We start from the raw sequence: 19,639 nt of genomic DNA on the forward strand, positions 1-19,639 counted from the left end.
CATGTGCTTATTGCTCCACTACTTTTGACCAGAGTTCCCTTGTGGGATGCAGCCATGCAGTGTGGGCAAACACTCACTCCATAATTTGCTCACACACACATACATTTATACTGACTCTACACACACACACACACGACTTATATAAAATCATCATATACACTGCTGCTGTTCTGTTTATCATATATCCTGATGCCTAGTCACATTACCCCTATATATATATCTACCTCTATAGATCCAGTATCCCTGCACATTGTAAATATGGTATTGGAACTGACCCTGTATATAGTATGCTTACCCCTATACATATCTACCTATATATATCCAGTATCCCTGTACATTATAATATGGTACTGACCCTGTATATAGTATGTTTACCCGTATGCATATCTACCTCTAGATCCAGTATCCCTGTACATTATAATATGGTACTGACCCTGTATATAGTATGTTTACCCCTATACATATCTACCTCTAGATCCAGTATCCCTGCACATTGTAAATATGGTACTGGAACTGACCCTGTATATCATACGTTTACCCCTATACATATCTACCTCTATAGATCCAGTATCCCTGTACATTATAATATGGAACTGACCCTGTATATAGTATGCTTACCCCTATACATATCTACCTCTATAGATCCAGTATCCCTGCACATTGTAAATATGGTACTGGAACTGACCCTGTATATAGTATGCTTACCCCTATACATATCTACCTCTATAGATCCAGTATCCCTGCACATTGTAAATATGGTACTGGAACTGACCCTGTATATAGTAACCTTACCCCTATACATATCTACCTCTATAGATCCAGTATCCCTGTCACCTTACCCCTATACATATCTACCTCTATAGATCCAGTATCCCTGCACATTGTAATTATGGTACTGGAACTGACCCTGTATATAGTATGCTTACCCCTATACATATCTACCTCTATAGATCCAGTATCCCTGCACATTGTAAATATGGTACTGGAACTGACCCTGTATATAGTATGCTTACCCCTATACATATCTACCTCTATAGATCCAGTATCCCTGCACATTGTAAATATGGTACTGGAACTGAACCTGTATATAGTATGCTTACTTACTTTATCATGTTCTTCTTATTTTTTATTTACTGTGTGTTTTTGTTCTACCTTGTTATTCTCAGTATTACATTGTTATTGATTACTGCATTGTTGGGCTTAGAGCTGGGCAATAAATGTATTGTACTGTCCTTGTGCATGTGACATTAAAAACCTCTAGCTTTATGGAACCCAAATAGACTCTGTAACCAACAGCAGAGGGCGTTAGGGTGCTGTAGCCTAGCTGTTACTTTGTGTGTGTCCATTATGGCATCCTAGTCCCTATATAGTGAACTACTTTTGACCAGGATGCCATTCAGGATGCTCACTAGCAAAGCCTGTAGCTTATTAGAACTGTCAGCTCATGACAGTCACTTACCATGCCAGTGGCTTTTACCAGAGATAGATAGAAGCCCCAAGCCTACAAGGTTTGAACCTTTTCTGTGTTAAGCTTTCCATGCTACATAGTATTATTACCAAGACAGCATGGCTGCTGCAGGTATATCATGTTAAAACGCAAACAATCTGTCATTTTAGATAGAAGCAAAATAAACCTTCCAAACAGTTTCACATAGAAATGTTTCTGCCTGTAAATTTGCATGCTACAAAGCCTTCAACAGACACCTCAATAATGTGTCGATCCAAACAGTTTAATCTATAATCTATATTTTATTGAATTGAGTTTGTGTGAGAATTGTGTTTAAGAGACATGCAACCAAGCCCTCCTCTGTATTAGGACATAGGATGATAATATAATAGCCTTATACAGGAGTACACGACGGGTCAGAGTAAAGCCACTAATACCAATCCCCCCTATCAGTTTCCCTAAATGGGTTATTCCAAGGTTAGAGCACCATAGGGATTAAGAGGCAGCAGATTAGTCCAATCAAGGACAAGGGGGTGCTTCACTGTTCAGGTGTTGGGAGACAAGACACGCAAAGAAGAAGTCTCTGAAATATATAACAATAGTATGAGGTGCAGATCCTACCATTAATTCATATACTGTATATTCTGACATATAATCATACTGATATTGCACTCCCTGTTAAAATCTCTCAAAATGTGTTACAACAACCCCATAACAAAACTACTGATATCATAGAACCACACCAAAAAAATACATTACTCGTTTGTGACACCAATAATAAATTCAATTTCACCATCATAACATTCACCGTAGAAATATGCCACACGAACGTTATATCCCAAATAGTGACAGCAGAGATTAACTTAATAAAGTGCTTGATCACAACACCTCCGGTGGACCGAACACAAAGCCGAGAGTCTTAGATAAAACACTTGTTTACGTGTCCCAACACATCTAATAGAGTCATAATAATCGTCATCAGTAGGAGCAACTCTCGTGTTCCACATCCCAAATGGCACCCCATTCCCTACATAGCGCACTACTTTAGAACCCTTTGGATCCTGGTCAAAATTAGTGCACTAAATAGGAAATAGAATGCCATTTGAGACACGTCACACAGTCTGTAGAGAACATGAGTGGGCAGGCGAGGTTAGTGAGCACGGTGGATGGATGGAATTTACATAAATACTGAATGCCTCCAGAATGGAACCCTTTTCCTTATAATGCAGTGCTTCAACCAGAACCAGAACCGTACGGCTCTGGCCAACAGTAGTGCACTTTATAGGCAATAGAGTTCTATTTGGGACGTGACCACTGTTCACCTGTACCTGGTGTGTCATATAGGCTTTTTTTCCCCTTTTTAAAACAACAAAACAGAAAAGCTAAAAATATATTTTTTAAACAGAAACTGTATCTCAAATGGAACTCTATTCCTATGTAGTGCACTACTTTTGACCAGAGCCGGTGCCATTTGGAACGCAGCCGATAACTGTTCACTGAGCGAGCTTGACGTTCATCATCATCATCGGGGATATATTCCAGTCTGCATGGGTTAAGAAGGGGCAGGCAATGTCTTTGTTACCCATCTCTGAATCCCGTGTTGTCAATCCTGGAATGACATTTCTTGTGAGCACTGATCTCAAGTCAGTTTTTCCCTTTTCCTCTCAATGACCAAAGTGTATAAAAAGTTAGTGTGAACTGATCCTAGATCTGTGGCTAGGGGTAAATTCCTTGTTGCAGTGCTTTGTACAGTCAATGGTGAGGTGAGGTAGAGGCATTGATGGGGTTATGAGTGACATTGGAAACATTCCGGAGCATTCCGGCACCATAATATGCCATGTTGCCATGGAGACCGGTTCCAAGGTTCCCCTCTCACCACAGCTGTCTCCCTGTGTAGTTCACCGGAGCGGTAGGCATCTGTTACAGACAGACAAGTGGTTAGGGTGTGTGTGTGTGTGTGTGCAAATCAAATCAAATGTTATTTGTCACATGCGCCCGAATACAACAAGTGTAGACTTTACCATGCAATGCTTACTTATGAACCCTTTCCCAACAATGCAGTTAAAAAGTAAGAACATTTGCAAATAGATAAAAAATTAAATATTAAGACAATAAAATAACAGTAACGATGTTCTATACAGGCTATATACAATGAGTACCGGTACCGAGTCAGTGTACTGGGGTAAGAGGTAGTTGAGTTAATATGTAATAATATTATATAATATTATAAACTGGGTGGTTTGAGCCCTGAATGCTGATTGGCTGACAGCCAGGGTATATTAGACCGTATACCACGGGTATGACAAAACATGTATTTTTACTGCTCTAATTACGTTGGTAACCAGTTTATAATAGCAATAAGGCACCTTGGGGGTTTGTGGTATATGGCCAATATTCCACGGCTAAGGTCTGTATCCAGGCACTCCGCGTTGCGCCGTTCTTAAGAACAGCCCTTAGCCGTGGTATATTGGCCATATACCACACCCCCTCGGGTCTTATTGCTTAAATATAATATGAACATGGGTGTTGTGCGTTTGTGTGTGTGAGATAAGACACACTAACCGTTCCTCCGTTCATCACCAGGGCCATCTCAGTGGGCTGGTACATGTGGCCTCTGAAGGGGATCCCAGGACGCATCCCCCCATGTCCGTTATGGTACGACCCACCTCTCAGTGCTGAGACTCGACCCAGGGAGAGAGCAAACACAAATCAAGTGGATGCTACTAGTTAATCGTTAGTTCATTTTTTTTCTGTAGACAATCCTTCTATTTCGACTTAAATCTTTTGCATATACACAAACATTTGCATAAACCCACACATAGCCTTTCACACAACCAACACACACACACACACACAGTGTACCTGCGCTGTGTTCCTCGATAGAGTAGGTCTGGTTATCTGCGTAGGGCCTGTGTGTGAGGGTGTGTGTAGGTAATGGCACCTCCTGTTGGAAGCAGGGCTGCTGGGGCTGGCTGGTGTCAAAGTAGTCCTGCTGGCTGGGGACCGGCGGGTCTCTCAGACACAGGTGGGCTTCTGGGATAGCATGAAATAACAGGAGGATCCAACCTTGCGCCACCAAGGCAACTGCCAACGCCGGCTCATCCCAGTCCAGTCGCCGCCCTTCCCCACCACCCGTCCGCGCCCCCCTCAACACCATGTCGCCATAGAGATAGAGCACAAGCCAGGAAACCCATAGCAACAAGGATGCCAGGCAGGACAGGAAGAGCCATACGGCATTGCACTTCCAACGCCGCTCGCACCCTCCGTTACTCCCCTCCTCTACCTCGTCCTCTCCCCCTTCCCCTCCACACAGCACCACAGCCAGGGAGAGGCCAAGCGCCATCAGGAGCAGCCCCAGGGCGTAGCTGCAAACCAGGGCAAAGTCTAACGGTGGGTAGTCGCAGGCCCCGTGGCCCTCCCTCACCACTGTCAGCAGCAGCCACTCTCCAGAGATGATCCCCTGGACCAGGGCCAGGGCCATGCCAAGCCCAGCCAGGGAGCTCCCTTTGGGGCTAGACTTTCCAGACACCAGCCTCTTCAACCGCACCGCCTGGGCCAGGAGGCAGGAGAAGCACAGGGCGAACAGGGGGCCCCAGAGGACCCGGCGGACCACACACAGGGCCTCGTTACGCCCCACCAGGAAGACCAGGGACAGGGAGAAGAGAACCAAGAGGGAGGCCAGCAGGAGGAGAAGAGGACCCAGGCCGGAGCGCCGATCTGGGTCAAGGATGGAGTGGCGCTTGGCTAGGAGAACCACGGAGAGGACCAGGGAGGTGATGGCTCCACCACAGGCCACGGCCTCCAACACCACCCCCCACACAGACTCCAGGTCACACAACGTCCGGTAGAGGGGGTCCACGTTTACACCGCAACCCAGAGGAGGGGGAGGGGCCACGCCGGGGTCGATGATGTCATCCTGGGAGTGGCCGCAGCCAATCAGAGAGAGGAGAAAGAGAAGGACGGGACTGAGGGCCATCTGAGATAGAGAGAGAGAAATGAAGAAGAGGAAGAAGAGGGAGGGAGAGAGAGAGAAATGAAGAAGAGGAAGAAGAGGGAGGGAGAGAGAGAGAAGCAAAACGTTGTTACTGAATCATGTCAACAACACAGCACCAAAATGGCCTGTCTCTTGCTATCACTTGTTTAGTCACTTGTTTAGTCAGTGTATCATTCAGACCACAAGAGACTGTGGGAAGGAGTTTCTGCTAGAGGGAACTAACTGTTCCTGGTACGTCTTTCATTTCACAAATGTATCATTATTATGTCATGTCCTTTCTCTATCTCTAACTGCTTGGAAGCTCACACACACACACACACACACACACACACACACACACACACACACACACACACACACTGAAATGCACACACACACACACACACACACAGCATGGCCCTCAGCAGCCCACTCAGCCTGTGCCAGCCAGGGCCACGGTTCCCATAGTAACGAGCAGCCAAGTGGGTTGGCCTACATAGCGCTGGGTTTTCACAACACAGGCTGAGTGACAAGTACAAGCAAACACACCAACACACAGACACACACAGTTCAACATTGGAAGAAAACACTTTTTTTAAAGTGTCATGGCCCGGGGCGGGGCTACGATAGGGGCTATCAAAAAGTTGTAATTAAGCTGTCAGTCTTTACATCTGACACCAAAAACAACAATAATCCATAAACTTACTCTGCATATTAATCCTTGAAATATTCATTTGTTCAATTATTGTGAACTGAACTCACCTTGAGAGATTAGTTGAATGTCCCGTTAGGTTACTTAATAACTTTCATGACTTCGAAAAAATAAAGAGGTCACATCTCTAGTCCCACATAGTCGATATCCAAAACTCATAATTCATCTTGGGTCCATGTTAGTTCAACGACGTTTGTTCAGCAGACTCATTTAAGATCTTCTTCATTTACAGGCGACTACAAGGTGACCGTTATCTGACGTGTTGGCGAGCTGTGCGCACAGCAGATCGCACGCTCACCATAAATAACGGACTGTATAAAAGGTGAGTCACTCGTTGACTATTCCGTTTGTATTCCATCCGTTCCCCGGTGGCGCGAGCTGTGACGGTTATTAGGTCCGTTAAAATCACTCCTGTCTGTAGCATCTCTCTGGTGCGTTTCCGTTATTTTCCTATTGTATCACGTTATATCACATCGTTGTTTTGGCAACGCTACAGCGCGCTATGAGCACTCCAAAAAAGTGTCAGGTGCACGCTTGACTTCACTCCCCCACATAGCTAAATATAACAAACCCGACTAAAAGTTCTCTCTCTCTCTTTCTCGCTCTCTCTCTCTCTCTCTCTCTCTCTCTCTCTCTCTCTCTCTCTCTCTCTCTCTCTCTCTCTCTCTCTCTCTCTCTCTCTTTAAATCTGCGGGGGATGTAAACAGCAACTTGGTTGCAGCTGTCAGCTTGAGGCTCACAGGGATGCCGCAATGCTACTTCCAAGCACTGCTCTCCTCTGCTCACCCACTGTCAGAAGTGCATTTACACTGGTCTTCCTCCATGCAGAGGTCAACAGTTCAGTATCCAAAGATTCCTCAATTTCTCTTATCACTTTCACAATGCAATAATAAAGTATATAATCAGACCGGCCTTTAATGTTGGTTCCTTCCAACTGCAGCAGCTTTCAACTTTTAATGGTTTACATTTGACATGTTAGTCATTTAGCAGATGCTCTTATCCAGAACGACATACAGGAGCAATTAGGGTTAAGTGACTTGCTCAAGGGCACATCGGCAGATTTGTCACCTAGTCTTCTCAGGGATTCTAACTACCAACCTTTTGGTTACTGGTCCAATGCTCTTAACCGCGAGGCCACCTGCCGCCCCCAAATACATTCAATCAACCGTTACAATCACATATTAATAGTGGAATCATCCATCCCCACTTTCTTGTCCTCTTCCGCCCGGCTGTCTCCTCCTGGCGGAAGGTTTCAAGGACAGGTTAAAACACAGGCTGGCCAAGCACAGCAAAAGTAGTGCACTATATATAGGGAATAGGGTGCACGGTAAAGTCTCTTAGCAGAACCCTATAACAGAGACCTATTTTCAATACAAGGTGAAACATCTTCAGAAGAATCAAATCGAAGGGGGAAACCAGAAGGCAGCTAGAGCAGGTATGCTGAGAGGAGAGGAGGAGGAGAGGAGGAGAGGAGGAGGAGGAGAGGAGGAGGAGAGGAAGAGAGGAGGAGAGGAGAGGAGGAGGAGAGGAGAGGAGGAGAGGAGGAGAGGAGGAGAGGAGGAGAGGAAGAGAGGAGGAGAGAAGAGGAGGAGGAGAGGAGAGGAGGAGAGTCCTGAACACCGGTGAGTGTCAGGTCCACGTAACCGCTGTCTCTTTAGTTTAGTGAGTGTCTTGGTCCAAAATGTCACCCTATTCCCTGTGTAGTGCACTACTTTAAACCAGAGTCCAATGGGCCCTAGTGCACTACTTTAAACCTAAGTCCTATGGGCCCTAATGCACTACATAGGGAATAGGGTGCCATTTGGGGACTGAGACAGGGTGTCACGTAACAGAGAAAATCCATGACTCAGCCGCATGCTGCTTTCTCCTTATACTGACATGGGGGTAATCCCCACTCTGTGACCGTGTGTGTGGTGTGTGTATGTGTGTGTGTGTGTGTGTGTGTGCGTGCGTGCGCGCGTGCGTGTGTGAATAAGATTACATGGACATGGGGAACCTGTTCCTAGATCAGCACTCCTACCCTGAGACTGTTTATTAGTACAGCCCCTGTACTGTACTGAGAGAGTCGTTACCTGGTCCTAGATCAGCACTCCTACCCTGAGACTGTTTATTAGTACAGCCCCTGTACTGTACTGAGAGAGTTGTTACCTGGTCCTAGATCAGGACTCCTACCCTGAGACTGTTTATTAGTACAGCCCCTGTACTGTACTGAGAGAGTCGTTACCTGGTCCTAGATCAGCACTCCTACACTGAGACTGTTTATTAGTACATCCCCTGTACTGTACTGAGAGAGTCGTTACCTGGTCCTAGATCAGCACTCCTACACTGAGACTGTTTATTAGTACAGACCCTGTACTGTACTGAGAGAGTCGTTACCTGGTCCTAGATCAGCACTCCTACACTGAGACTGTTTATTAGTACAGCCCCTGTACTGTACTGAGAGAGTAGTTACCTGGTCTGAGATCAGCACTCCTACCCTGAGACTGTTTATTAGTACAGCCCCTGTACTGTACTGAGAGAGTAGTTACCTGGTCTGAGATCAGCACTCCTACCCTGAGACTGTTTATTAGTACAGCCCCTGTACTGTACTGAGAGTCGTTACCTGGTCCTAGATCAGCACTCCTACCCTGAGACTGTTTATTAGTACAGCCCCTGTACTGTACTGAGAGAGTTGTTACCTGGTCCTAGATCAGGACTCCTACCCTGAGACTGTTTATTAGTACAGCCCCTGTACTGTACTGAGAGAGTCGTTACCTGGTCCTAGATCAGGACTCCTACCCTGAGACTGTTTATTAGTACAGCCCCTGTACTGTACTGAGAGAGTCGTTACCTGGTCCTAGATCAGGACTCCTACCCTGAGACTGTTTATTAGTACAGCCCCTGTACTGTACTGAGAGAGTTGTTACCTGGTCCTAGATCAGCACTCCTACCCTGAGACTGTTTATTAGTACAGCCCCTGTACTGTACTGGGAGAGTCATTACCTGGTCCTAGATCAGGACTCCTACCCTGAGACTGTTTATTAGTACAGCCCCTGTACTGTACTGAGAGAGTCGTTAGGAGCAGTGATGTTAATGAGACAATGGATTTCTTCATAGATGCCTGTAATAGAGGCTAAACATAGAAGGTTCCTGTCATCATCTCCAGTAGCTCACACACACACACACACACACACACACATACACACACACACGCCCGCGTCAGTAGTGCAGATTAGTGTGTCTAATAATGTCTCAACTAGCCTAGTAACAACATGATGACCTGAATGAATGGGGCCAGTGACGGACCACAAATTGTCCCAGGTATTTCGGCCCATTTTGTTCCTCTGGGCCCCCAAACCGGCCCATTTTGTTCCTCTGGGCCCCCACACCGGCCCATTATGTTCCTCTGGGCCCCGAGACCGGGCCTTTATTTCCCTTGAAGCCTCCATTATAAGCCATATAATGGTCATTCTGCAGAAGAAGAAAAAACTATCCAGACCGGCCCACTCGGCTACAGATGGACCTGCCCATCTGGCATTTGCCAGAATTGCCCAGTGGCCAATCCGTCCCTGAGTAGGGCTGAGCAGGAGAGCTCTGGGTGAATGGACTGCTATGGCTTTATACAGTGTTGGGTCTTTCTCAAACTCAAAGCACTTTGTGTTGGTGTAACTCAACTCCAATGTGTAGCAATGTGTGAAGGTGTAGTGAGCCGAAAATCAATCAGTCAATTTCAATGACTATGTGTGTCAGTTAACAACACTTAAACAGTTCAACAAATTGCAAATCGGGATATAAGCACCATGCAACAGGTGTGAACGATGTCGACCTCTGAGCAAAGGGGAGAGAGGGGGAGAGAGGGAGAGAGAGTGTGAGAGAGGGAGAGAGAGGGGGGAGAGAGACAGAGAGAGGGAGGGAGCGGGAGAGAGAGTGAGAGGGAGATTGGGAAAGAGAGAGAGCGAGATGGGGGGGAGAGAGAGAGAGAGCGAGAGAGAGAGGATAATGACTATAGAGGAGTAGAGTGCTGGCTTGGTGATTACCTCGTCATTACCCTGCAGTTGTGAAGTATGGGACATCCCATAATCCTCCCTTCCCCCTCACTCCATCCCTTCTTCTCTCCCTCCATTTCATTCCATTCATCCACTCTTTCTCCTGTCTATTTTTTGTATAGCTGGGAGGTTGACGTTTTGATCGAGCCCCCCATATGCACACACCAGTACACACACACACACACACACACAGTATAGTAGGTGTGCGTGTGTAGAGGGGCTAAATAGCTTGGACATTACTCTAGGTCAAAGGTCATTGTGGGTCATTCTAAGGTCATCCTCTCCTGTCTGACCTCTCCTCAACCACTTACTTACTAGTGATTAGCTGTTTTGAGATGTTAAAGTAACTTGTAAACAGTTAGTACAGGAAGTGATTCATTTGTCCATATACATTACTCTCTCCCTCTCTTTCTCTCTCTATATATATATTTATCTCTTTCTTTCTCGCCATCCCTCTCTCTCTCCGCTCTCTCGCTGTGCCTTCCTTCTCTCTCTCTCTCTCTCTCTCTCTCTCTGCTCCTCCCTTCTCTCTCTTTCTCTGTCTCTCTCTCTATCTCTCCAGCCAGATAACCTCTCAGCACCATATAGATAAGGGCCAGTATTCATAAAGCACTGATGATCTAGGATCAGTTTGGACTTTAAGATCATCATGAATAACATTACATGGACTCTGAGACTCTTAGTGAACACAGGCCCAGATCAGTCCAGTCCAGCTCGTCTACTCTGAGACTCTTAGTGAACACAGGCCCAGATCAGTCCAGTCCAGCTCGTCTACTCTGAGACTCTTAGTGAACACAGGCCCAGATCAGTCCAGTCCAGCTCGTCTACTCTGAGACTCTTAGTGAACACAGGCCCAGATCAGCCCAGTCCAATCCAGCTACATCATTAACACCACTACAGGTGGTTTGGAGGTGGTGTGGTTCATGTGGAATAGCACCACCATGTGGAATGTGTGAGTGTGTGTTTCTGGGGAAAACAATACAATAACCATTATCATCTCAAAAGTCAAAGTCATTATTGAGATGATTCAAATCCTTGTTATTCATCAATCATTTAAAGCAAACAACCAATCAATAAACTTGACCGTTATTCATTGGAAAGTACAATATGTTCTGTTTTAATTAAAAAACTTCATTACAATTAGTATAAAACCTATTAAACGTGGTCTTTGCACGTACATTTGTATGGCTGTCTACTCTTTAACCTGTTCCCCCTAATTAGGGGCAGGTTGGCATTTCTTGTCATGATTCTTACCCTGGAGGCAGCTCTGTAGAGGGGTCACTAGCTGGCACAGCCACAAAGTCATCAAATATAACCACACTGCTGACCATAATACCTAACCTTAACCTGAAATGAAGACCAAGAAGCACATTTAGTTTTCATGAATGTTTACGATATAGTAAATGATGACTATAATAATACCCTGTCACACATTCCCAGTAGATGAAAAGCTGGTACTGCAGTAGTGATGTCAGCCCATTGTCTTTCCAATCCTGGTGCGTTAAACTGGTTTTGCAGTTTCCCTAAGAGGATCAACACTACTGGAATAGATTAATATAGGTAAGAATCACTTTGTGGCAGAAGTGTCTGCGGATCACTTTGTGGCAGGTGTCTCATCTTGGTCTGTTCACATGCGTTTGTGGATGTAGATCACTGTCTTGCAGTTGGGGCAGCGGTGTTCTACGTCCTTACAGGAGTCAACACAGAACGGAATCCAAGAGAATATCATGCACCTAGAGAGAGAGAGAGGGGGGACGGACAAAGAGAGAGATAGATAGAGAGGGGGGGTGGGGGACAAAGAGAGAGAGCGAGAGAGAGTGGGGTGGGGGACAAAGAGAGAGATAGATAGATAGAGAGGGGGTGGGGGACAAAGAGAGAGAGCGAGAGAGAGGGGGTGGGGGACAAAGAGAGAGAGAGATAGAGAGGGGGGGTGGGGGACAAAGAGAGAAAGTGAGAGAGAGGATATTTAGTGTGTGTGAGAGAAAAAAAGCTACAAATACTATGTGTGTGTATTCCTGTATGTACGTGTGTGTGTATTCCTGTATGTACATGTGTGTGTGTGTGTCGGCCCGTGTGTGTGTCGGCCCGTGTGTGTGTATTCCTGTATGTACGTGTGTGTGTATTCCTGTATGTACATGTGTGTGTGTGTCGGCCCGTGTGTGTGTCAACTCACAGGAAGCAGAAGAGGACTCCACAGATGAGCCAGGCGAGACTCCCGGCGATGTGTGTGGTCTCTGTCAGAACCTGGACCTGACAGTGGGGACACGTCATCTGGCCGGGTACGTCTCTTAGCAGCGGCTGCTGCATCACCACCACCTGGGTTACTGCAGAGGGAGGAGAATACTGGTTAGAACCAGATATAACTGGTCAGAACTGGATAGAACAGGACAGAACCACCACCTGGGTTATTGCAGAGGGAGGAGAATACTGGTTAGAATCAGATATAACTGGTCAGAACCGGATAGAACAGGACAGAACCACCACCTGGGTTATTGCAGAGGGAGGAGAATACTGGTTAGAACTGGTCAGAACGGGATAGAATAGGACAGAACCACCACTTGGGTTACTGCAGAGGGAAGGAGGGAGGGAATACTGGCCAGAACCAGATAGAATCAGATATAACTGGACAGGACCATATAGAACCCCTTAGGATGGAGTAATAGTATAGTAATACTTGATAGGACTGGACTGGACAGGACAGGACAGGACTGAACAGGACTGGACAGAACCATGTAAAACCCCTTAGGATGCAGTAATACTATAGTAATACTGGATAGAACTGGACAGGACTGGACCATATAGAACCCCTTAGGATGGAGTAATACTATAGTAATACTGGATAGAACTGGACTGTACAGGACCATATACTTGATATACTTGATATAACTGGACAAGACTGGAAAGGACCATATAGAACCCCTTAGGATGGAGTAATACTATAGTAATACTTGACAGAACTGGATAGGACTGGACTGTACAGGACCATATAGAACCCCTTAGGATGGAGTAATACTATAGTAATACTTGACAGAACTGGATAGGACTGGACTGTACAGGACCATATACTTGATATACTTGATATAACTGGACAAGACTGGAAAGGACCATATAGAACCCCTTAGGATGGAGTAATACTATAGTAATACTTGATAGAACTGGACAGGACTGGACCATATAGAACCCCTTAGGATGGAGTAATACTATAGTAATACTTGATAGAACTGGACAGGACTGGAGAGGACCATATAGAACCCCTTAGGATGGAGTAATACTATAGTAATACTTGATAGAACTGGACAGGACCATATAGAACCCCTTAGGATGGAGTAATACTATAGTAATACTGGATAGAACTGGACTGGACCATATAGAACCCCTTAGGATGGAGTAATACTATAGTAATACTTGATATAACTGGACAGGACTGGAGAGGACCATATAGAACCCCTTAGGGTGGAGTAATACTATAGTAATACTTGATATAACTGGACAGGACTGGAGAGGACCATATAGAACCCCTTAGGGTGGAGTAATACTATAGTAATACTTGATATAACTGGACAGGACAGGACTGGACCATATAGAACCCCTTAGGATGGAGTAATACTATAGTAATACTTGATAGAACTGGACAGGACTGGAGAGGACCATATAGAACCCCTTAGGATGGAGTAATACTATAGTAATACTTGATAGAACTGGACAGGACCATATAGAACCCCTTAGGATGGAGTAATACTATAGTAATACTGGATAGAACTGGACTGGACCATATAGAACCCCTTAGGATGGAGTAATACTATAGTAATACTTGATATAACTGGACAGGACTGGAGAGGACCATATAGAACCCCTTAGGGTGGAGTAATACTATAGTAATACTTGATATAACTGGACAGGACTGGAGAGGACCATATAGAACCCCTTAGGGTGGAGTAATACTATAGTAATACTTGATATAACTGGACAGGACAGGACTGGACCATATATAACCCCTTAGGATGGAGTAATACTATAGTAATACTGGATAGAACTGGACTGGACCATATAGAACCCCTTAGGATGGAGTAATACTATAGTAATACTGCATAGAACTGGACAGGACTGGACCATATAGAACCCCTTAGGATGGAGTAATACTATAGTAATACTTGATATAACTGGACAGGACTGGAGAGGACCATATAGAACCCCTTAGGATGGAGTAATACTATAGTATCAAATCAAATCAAGTTTATTTTATATAGCCCTTCGTACATCAGCTAATATCTCGAAGTGCTGTACAGAAACCCAGCCTAAAACCCCAAACAGCAAGCAATGCAGGTGTAGAAGCACGGTGGCTAGGAAAAACTCCCTAGAAAGGCCAAAACCTAGAAAGAAACCTAGAGAGGAACCAGGCTATGAGGGGTGGCCAGTCCTCTTCTGGCTGTGCCGGGTGGAGATTATAACAGAACATGGCCAAGATGTTCAAAATGTTCATAAGTGACAAGCATGGTCAAATAATAATCAGGAATAAATGTCAGTTGGCTTTTCATAGCCGATCATTAAGAGTTGAAAACAGCAGGTCTGGGACAGGTAGGGGTTCCATAACCGCAGGCAGAACAGTTGAAACTGGAATAGCAGCAAGGCCAGGTGGACTGGGGACAGCAAGGAGTCATCATGCCCGGTAGTCCTGACGTATGGTCCTAGGGCTCAGGTCCTCCGAGAGAGAGAAGCTACATTGGCTCAGGTCCTCCAGCCTGGAAGCTACATTGGCGGTTAGCTTGTGATCTCCACAAATCCTGATATTTCCATCAGGCTTCATTACTGGGACAATGGGGGCAGCCCATTCAAAGTAAGAGATTGGTTAGAGTATTCCAGTGGTCTGGAGCCTGTCGAGCTCTGCCTCGACCGTCTGTTGTAGTGCGAACGGCACTTGGCTTTTGCAGAAGCATGGTCAAACGGATTGGTCCACATGAATTTGCACTTCAGTCTCTTTTCATTTTCCAAGTTCGTTAATTGTTTCCTCTATCCTTACCAGTCTCCCAGTCCCTGCCACTGAAAAGCATCCCCATAGCATTATGCTGCCACCACCATGCTTCACGGTAGGGATGGTGTTAGATGGGTGATGAGCTGTGCTTGGTTTTTCTACAGACATAGCACTTTGCATTCAGGCCAAAGAGTTCCATTTTTGTCTCATTAGACCACAGAATCTGGTACCTTATGATCTCAGTCTTTCGCGTGTCTTTTTGCAAACTCCAGGCGTGCTATCATGTGCCTTTTCTCAGGAGTGTCTTCCGTCTGGCCACTCTCCCATAAAGCCCAAATTGGTGAAGTGCTGTAGAGACTGTTGTCCTTCTGGCAGGTTCTCCCATCTCAGCCAAAGAACTCTATAGTTCTGTCAGAGTGGTCATTGGGTTCTTGGTCACCTCCATGACCAAGGTCCTTCTTGCCTGCTCAGTTTGGTCGGATAGTCAGCTCTAGGCAGAGTCTGGGTATTTCCATATTTTTCTATTTCTCAATTATGGAGACCACTGTGCTCTTGGAAACTTTCACCATTCTAGAAATAGTTTTATACCCTTTCCCAGATATATGCCTCATCACAATTATATCTCGGAGATCTACAGACTGTTTCTTGGACTTCATGGTATAGTTTCTGTCAACAGGTGTGTTTCTTTCTAAATCATGTCCAAACAATTGAATTGGGCACTGGTGGACTCCAATCAAATCGTATTGACATCCCAAGGATGATCAAATGAAATTGGATATACCTGAGCTCAATTTGGAGTATCATAGCAAAGCGGTGTGAATACTTATGTAAATTTGTTATTTCTGTATTTAAAAAAAAAAAGTTTTATTTTTAAGAATAATGGGCAAATATTGTATAATCCAGGTCAGCAATGCTCTTAGAGACTTACCCAGAAAGACTCACAGTTGTAATTGCTGCCAAAGGTGATTCTAACATGTATTGACTCAGGGGTGTGAATACTTACGTAAATGTGACATTTCTGTATTTCATTTTCAATAAATTAGCAAAAATGTCTGCACTACTCAACACTTGTGTGCATCTGGCACAGTTAACCTGGCTTGGTTTACTTCACTCACAAACTCGAAACCGTGACTCTGTCTTCACAACGTTGTGTCTACAGTCTGCTGGTCGGAAGGAGCTGTAAGCCCGAATCATCAGACAAATTACTTTTGTTATTGTGAGAATTTAATTTTAATATTTAATTAAAATTTTAATTTTGATTTGGCTTTTCATAACAGCTATTTTGAATAAATAATCACGCCACTGTGTGTGTGTGTGTGTGTGTGTGTGTGTGTGTGTGTGTGTGTGTGTGTGTGTGTGTGTGTGTGTGTGTGTGTGTGACTCACCCCCAGGGGTGTTTGTAGGTTGTGCCATGCCCGTGCTGTATTGGGGAGGTGGTGGGTACATGCCGGCTTGGGGACCTGATAAATAAGGGATAGATAAATACATCAATAAATTAATTAAACAGAAACCATCTTGCATAATGTACCACCACACAGGGATACAGAGTGGTTGGACAGCATTATGGGAACACAAACACAGGGATACTGAGTGGTTGGCCAGCGTAATGTACCACAACCCAGGGATACAGAGTGGTTGGCCAGCGTAATGTACCACAACCCAGGGATACAGAGTGGTTGACCAGCGTTATGGGAACACAAACCCAGGGATACAGAGTGGTTGGCCAGCATTATAGGAACACAAACCCAGGGATACAGAATGGTTGACCAGCGTTATGGGAACACAAACCCAGGGATACAGAGTGGTTGGCCAGTGTAATGGGGACACAAACCCAGGGATACAGAGTGGTTGGCCAGCATTATGATGACACAAACCCAGGGATACAGATTTGAGGGCCAGCATTATGGGAACACAAACCCAGGGATACAGAGTAGTTGGCCAGCATTATGGGACACAAACCCAGGGATACAGAGTGGTTGGCCAGCCCTTAACAATGAGTCTCATGATATCTATGGCTATCGTGACACACTTCCAAAACGCTTAATGAAAACACTATTGAAGGGAGTTGCTGTCCAGTAACATTTTAATTTACATCAAGAGCAAGGGCTGGTTTCCTGGACGCAGAATAAACCTAGTCCTGGTCTGAAAAGCATGCTCAACGGAGAATCTCTATTGAAATAGCTCTTTAGTCTAGGGCTTAAACTGTCCCTAAGAGTATCAATGTAGATCTGGTCTCTCACCTCCCTGGAAGCCAGGCTGGGGTGGGTAGGCTGCACCCCTGTCACCTCCCTGGAAGCCAGGCTGAGGGGGGTAGGCTGCACCCTTGTCGCCTCCCTGTAAGCCGTAGGCCGCGGGGGGGACGGGGTAGGAGGGAGCTGGGATGTGCTGGGGGGATCCATACTGACTTCTATACTGCTGACCATTCTCCATACTGTCGGGGTAGCGGAGCGTCGCCCTAGGTTGAAGACATCCAGGGTTAAGACAACATAATAATTTCATGCGGAAGTGTTTGAGAGAGAGAGAGAGAGAGAGAGAGAGAGAGAGAGAGAGAGAGAGAGAGAGAGAGAGGAGGGGGAGAGATATATGGGGGGGGGCAGTGTGGAGAGAGGAGGGGGAGAGAGAGGTAGGGGGAAAAGGTAAGACAGGTGGAAGAGAGAGAGAGAGAGATGAGGGGAGAGAGGTGAGGGAGTGAGAAAGAGAGGGGAAGAGGGAGAGAGAGGGGGGGCAACCAGTGAAGAACAAACACCATTGTAAATACAACCCATATTTATGTTTATTTATTTTTCCTTTTGTACTTTAACCATTTGCATATCGTTACAACACTGTGTATATACATAATAGGACATTTGAAATGTCTTTATTCTTTTGGAACTTATGTGAATGTAATGTTTACTGTTCATTTTATTGTTTATTTCTCTTTTGTTAATTATCTACTTCACTTGCATTGGCAATGTTAACATATGTTTCCATTTCAAATAAAGCCCTTTGAATTGAATTGAATTGAGGGAGAGAGGGGGAGGGGAAAAAGAGAAGACAGGTGGGAGAGAGAGAGATAAAGGGAGCAGAGAGAGAGAGAAGAGAGAGGGAGATAGCAAACACAGTGTCAGAATCTCAATGGGGTCCTCTCTACTCTCTCCTCTCTCTGCTCTCTCTCTCCTCTCCTCTTTCTCCTCCAATGGGTTTTGAGAAGGAGGCGAGGAGAGAGGACGCGAGGAGTATGCAATTGAGATTCTCCCAGTGAGCGTCATTTATGACAGCACTATTACTAATAAACCTTCAGCAAACATCACATGACGTACCCAGCTCATAATCAGAACCATAAAAGGGCGCTCCGTCCTTAAAGGGGACAGTTAGCATCACCAGAACGTAACACTTGTCTTGCAGAAAAAACATTAACTTGGTCCATGTTCAAAATCAATTCATTTGCAATGTACTATTCAATTATCAACAGTTGAAGTTAGTTAGAAAACCTTTAAGCGTCACTCCACAAAAATGACACATCAGTTGACAATACTAAATACAGTTTCAAATGCCATATTATGGACCATTCAAATGGAGTTTCGAGAAACCGTAGTCAGTCATAGGCAACCACAGTGCAGTATGTCATCTGGAATCAGCTATAGTACACAGTGCAGTATGTCATCTGGAATCAGCTATAATACACAGTGCAGTATGTCATCTGGAATCAGCTATAATACACAGTGCAGTATGTCATGTGGAATCAGCTATAATACACAGTGCAGTATGTCATCTGGAATCAGCTATAATACACAGTGCAGTATGTCATCTGGAATCAGCTATAATACACAGTGCAGTATGTCATGTGGAATCAGCTATAATACACAGTGCAGTATGTCATCTGGAATCAGCTATAATACACAGTGCAGTATGTCATGTGGAATCAGCTATAATACACACTACAGTATGTCATCTGGAATCAGCTATAATACACAGTACAGTATGTCATGTGGAATCAGCTATAATACATCACATGATCTAAACATAATTGATCTACGTGGTCTCCATTAGGAAACAGGTCTTCTGATCCCAATGGGACTTCCTGGTTCAATTTAGGTTCAATAAATAAATACAAATTCTAACCTCATGATTCATACTAACCTTGTACTATAAAACAATCTGTTTAATCTTTACTAACAGTAACCATGTCAGTCTTGAGAACATATTTTATAACAATCTGAACGTAATAAGGAAATGCAGAGGTTATATAACTCCTCTCTATCTATGGGTGTGTCCTAAATGGCCCCCTATGCCCTATGTTCTGTTGTTACATACAGTCGTGGCCAAAAGTTTTGAGAATGACACAAATATTACATTTCCCAAAGTCTGCTGCCCCAGTTTGTATGATGGCAACTTGCATATACTCCTGAATGTTATGAAGAGTGATCAGATGAATTGCAAAGTCCCTCTTTGCCATGCAAATTAACTGAATCCCCAAAAAACATTTCCACTGCATTTCAGCCCTGCCACAAAAGGACCAGCTGACATCATGTCA

The 19,639-nt window shown here is 44.9% G+C and overlaps 2 protein-coding genes across 2 annotated transcripts; both read right to left on the minus strand.

The window, feature by feature from the left end:
• Positions 1–3,319: 3,319 nt before the first annotated feature.
• Positions 3,320–5,423, minus strand: LOC120032371 (G-protein coupled receptor family C group 5 member B-like). Its single transcript, XM_038978421.1, has 3 exons — positions 4,310–5,423; positions 4,010–4,122; positions 3,320–3,364 (listed from the first exon to the last, which is right to left on the minus strand). Exons 1-3 carry the CDS (start codon positions 5,421–5,423, stop codon positions 3,320–3,322), a joined length of 1,272 nt encoding a protein of 423 aa, XP_038834349.1.
• Positions 5,424–11,784: 6,361 nt separating this feature from the next.
• LOC120032445 (lipopolysaccharide-induced tumor necrosis factor-alpha factor homolog) lies at positions 11,785–17,556 on the minus strand. Its single transcript, XM_038978550.1, has 4 exons — positions 17,412–17,556; positions 16,512–16,586; positions 12,331–12,481; positions 11,785–11,890 (listed from the first exon to the last, which is right to left on the minus strand). The coding sequence occupies exons 1-4, from the start codon at positions 17,554–17,556 to the stop codon at positions 11,785–11,787; spliced, it is 477 nt and encodes a 158-aa protein (XP_038834478.1).
• Positions 17,557–19,639: the final 2,083 nt, after the last annotated feature.

Source organism: Salvelinus namaycush, chromosome 39 (genome assembly GCF_016432855.1).
Source record: "Salvelinus namaycush isolate Seneca chromosome 39, SaNama_1.0, whole genome shotgun sequence".
Classification (NCBI taxonomy): domain Eukaryota; kingdom Metazoa; phylum Chordata; class Actinopteri; order Salmoniformes; family Salmonidae; genus Salvelinus; species Salvelinus namaycush.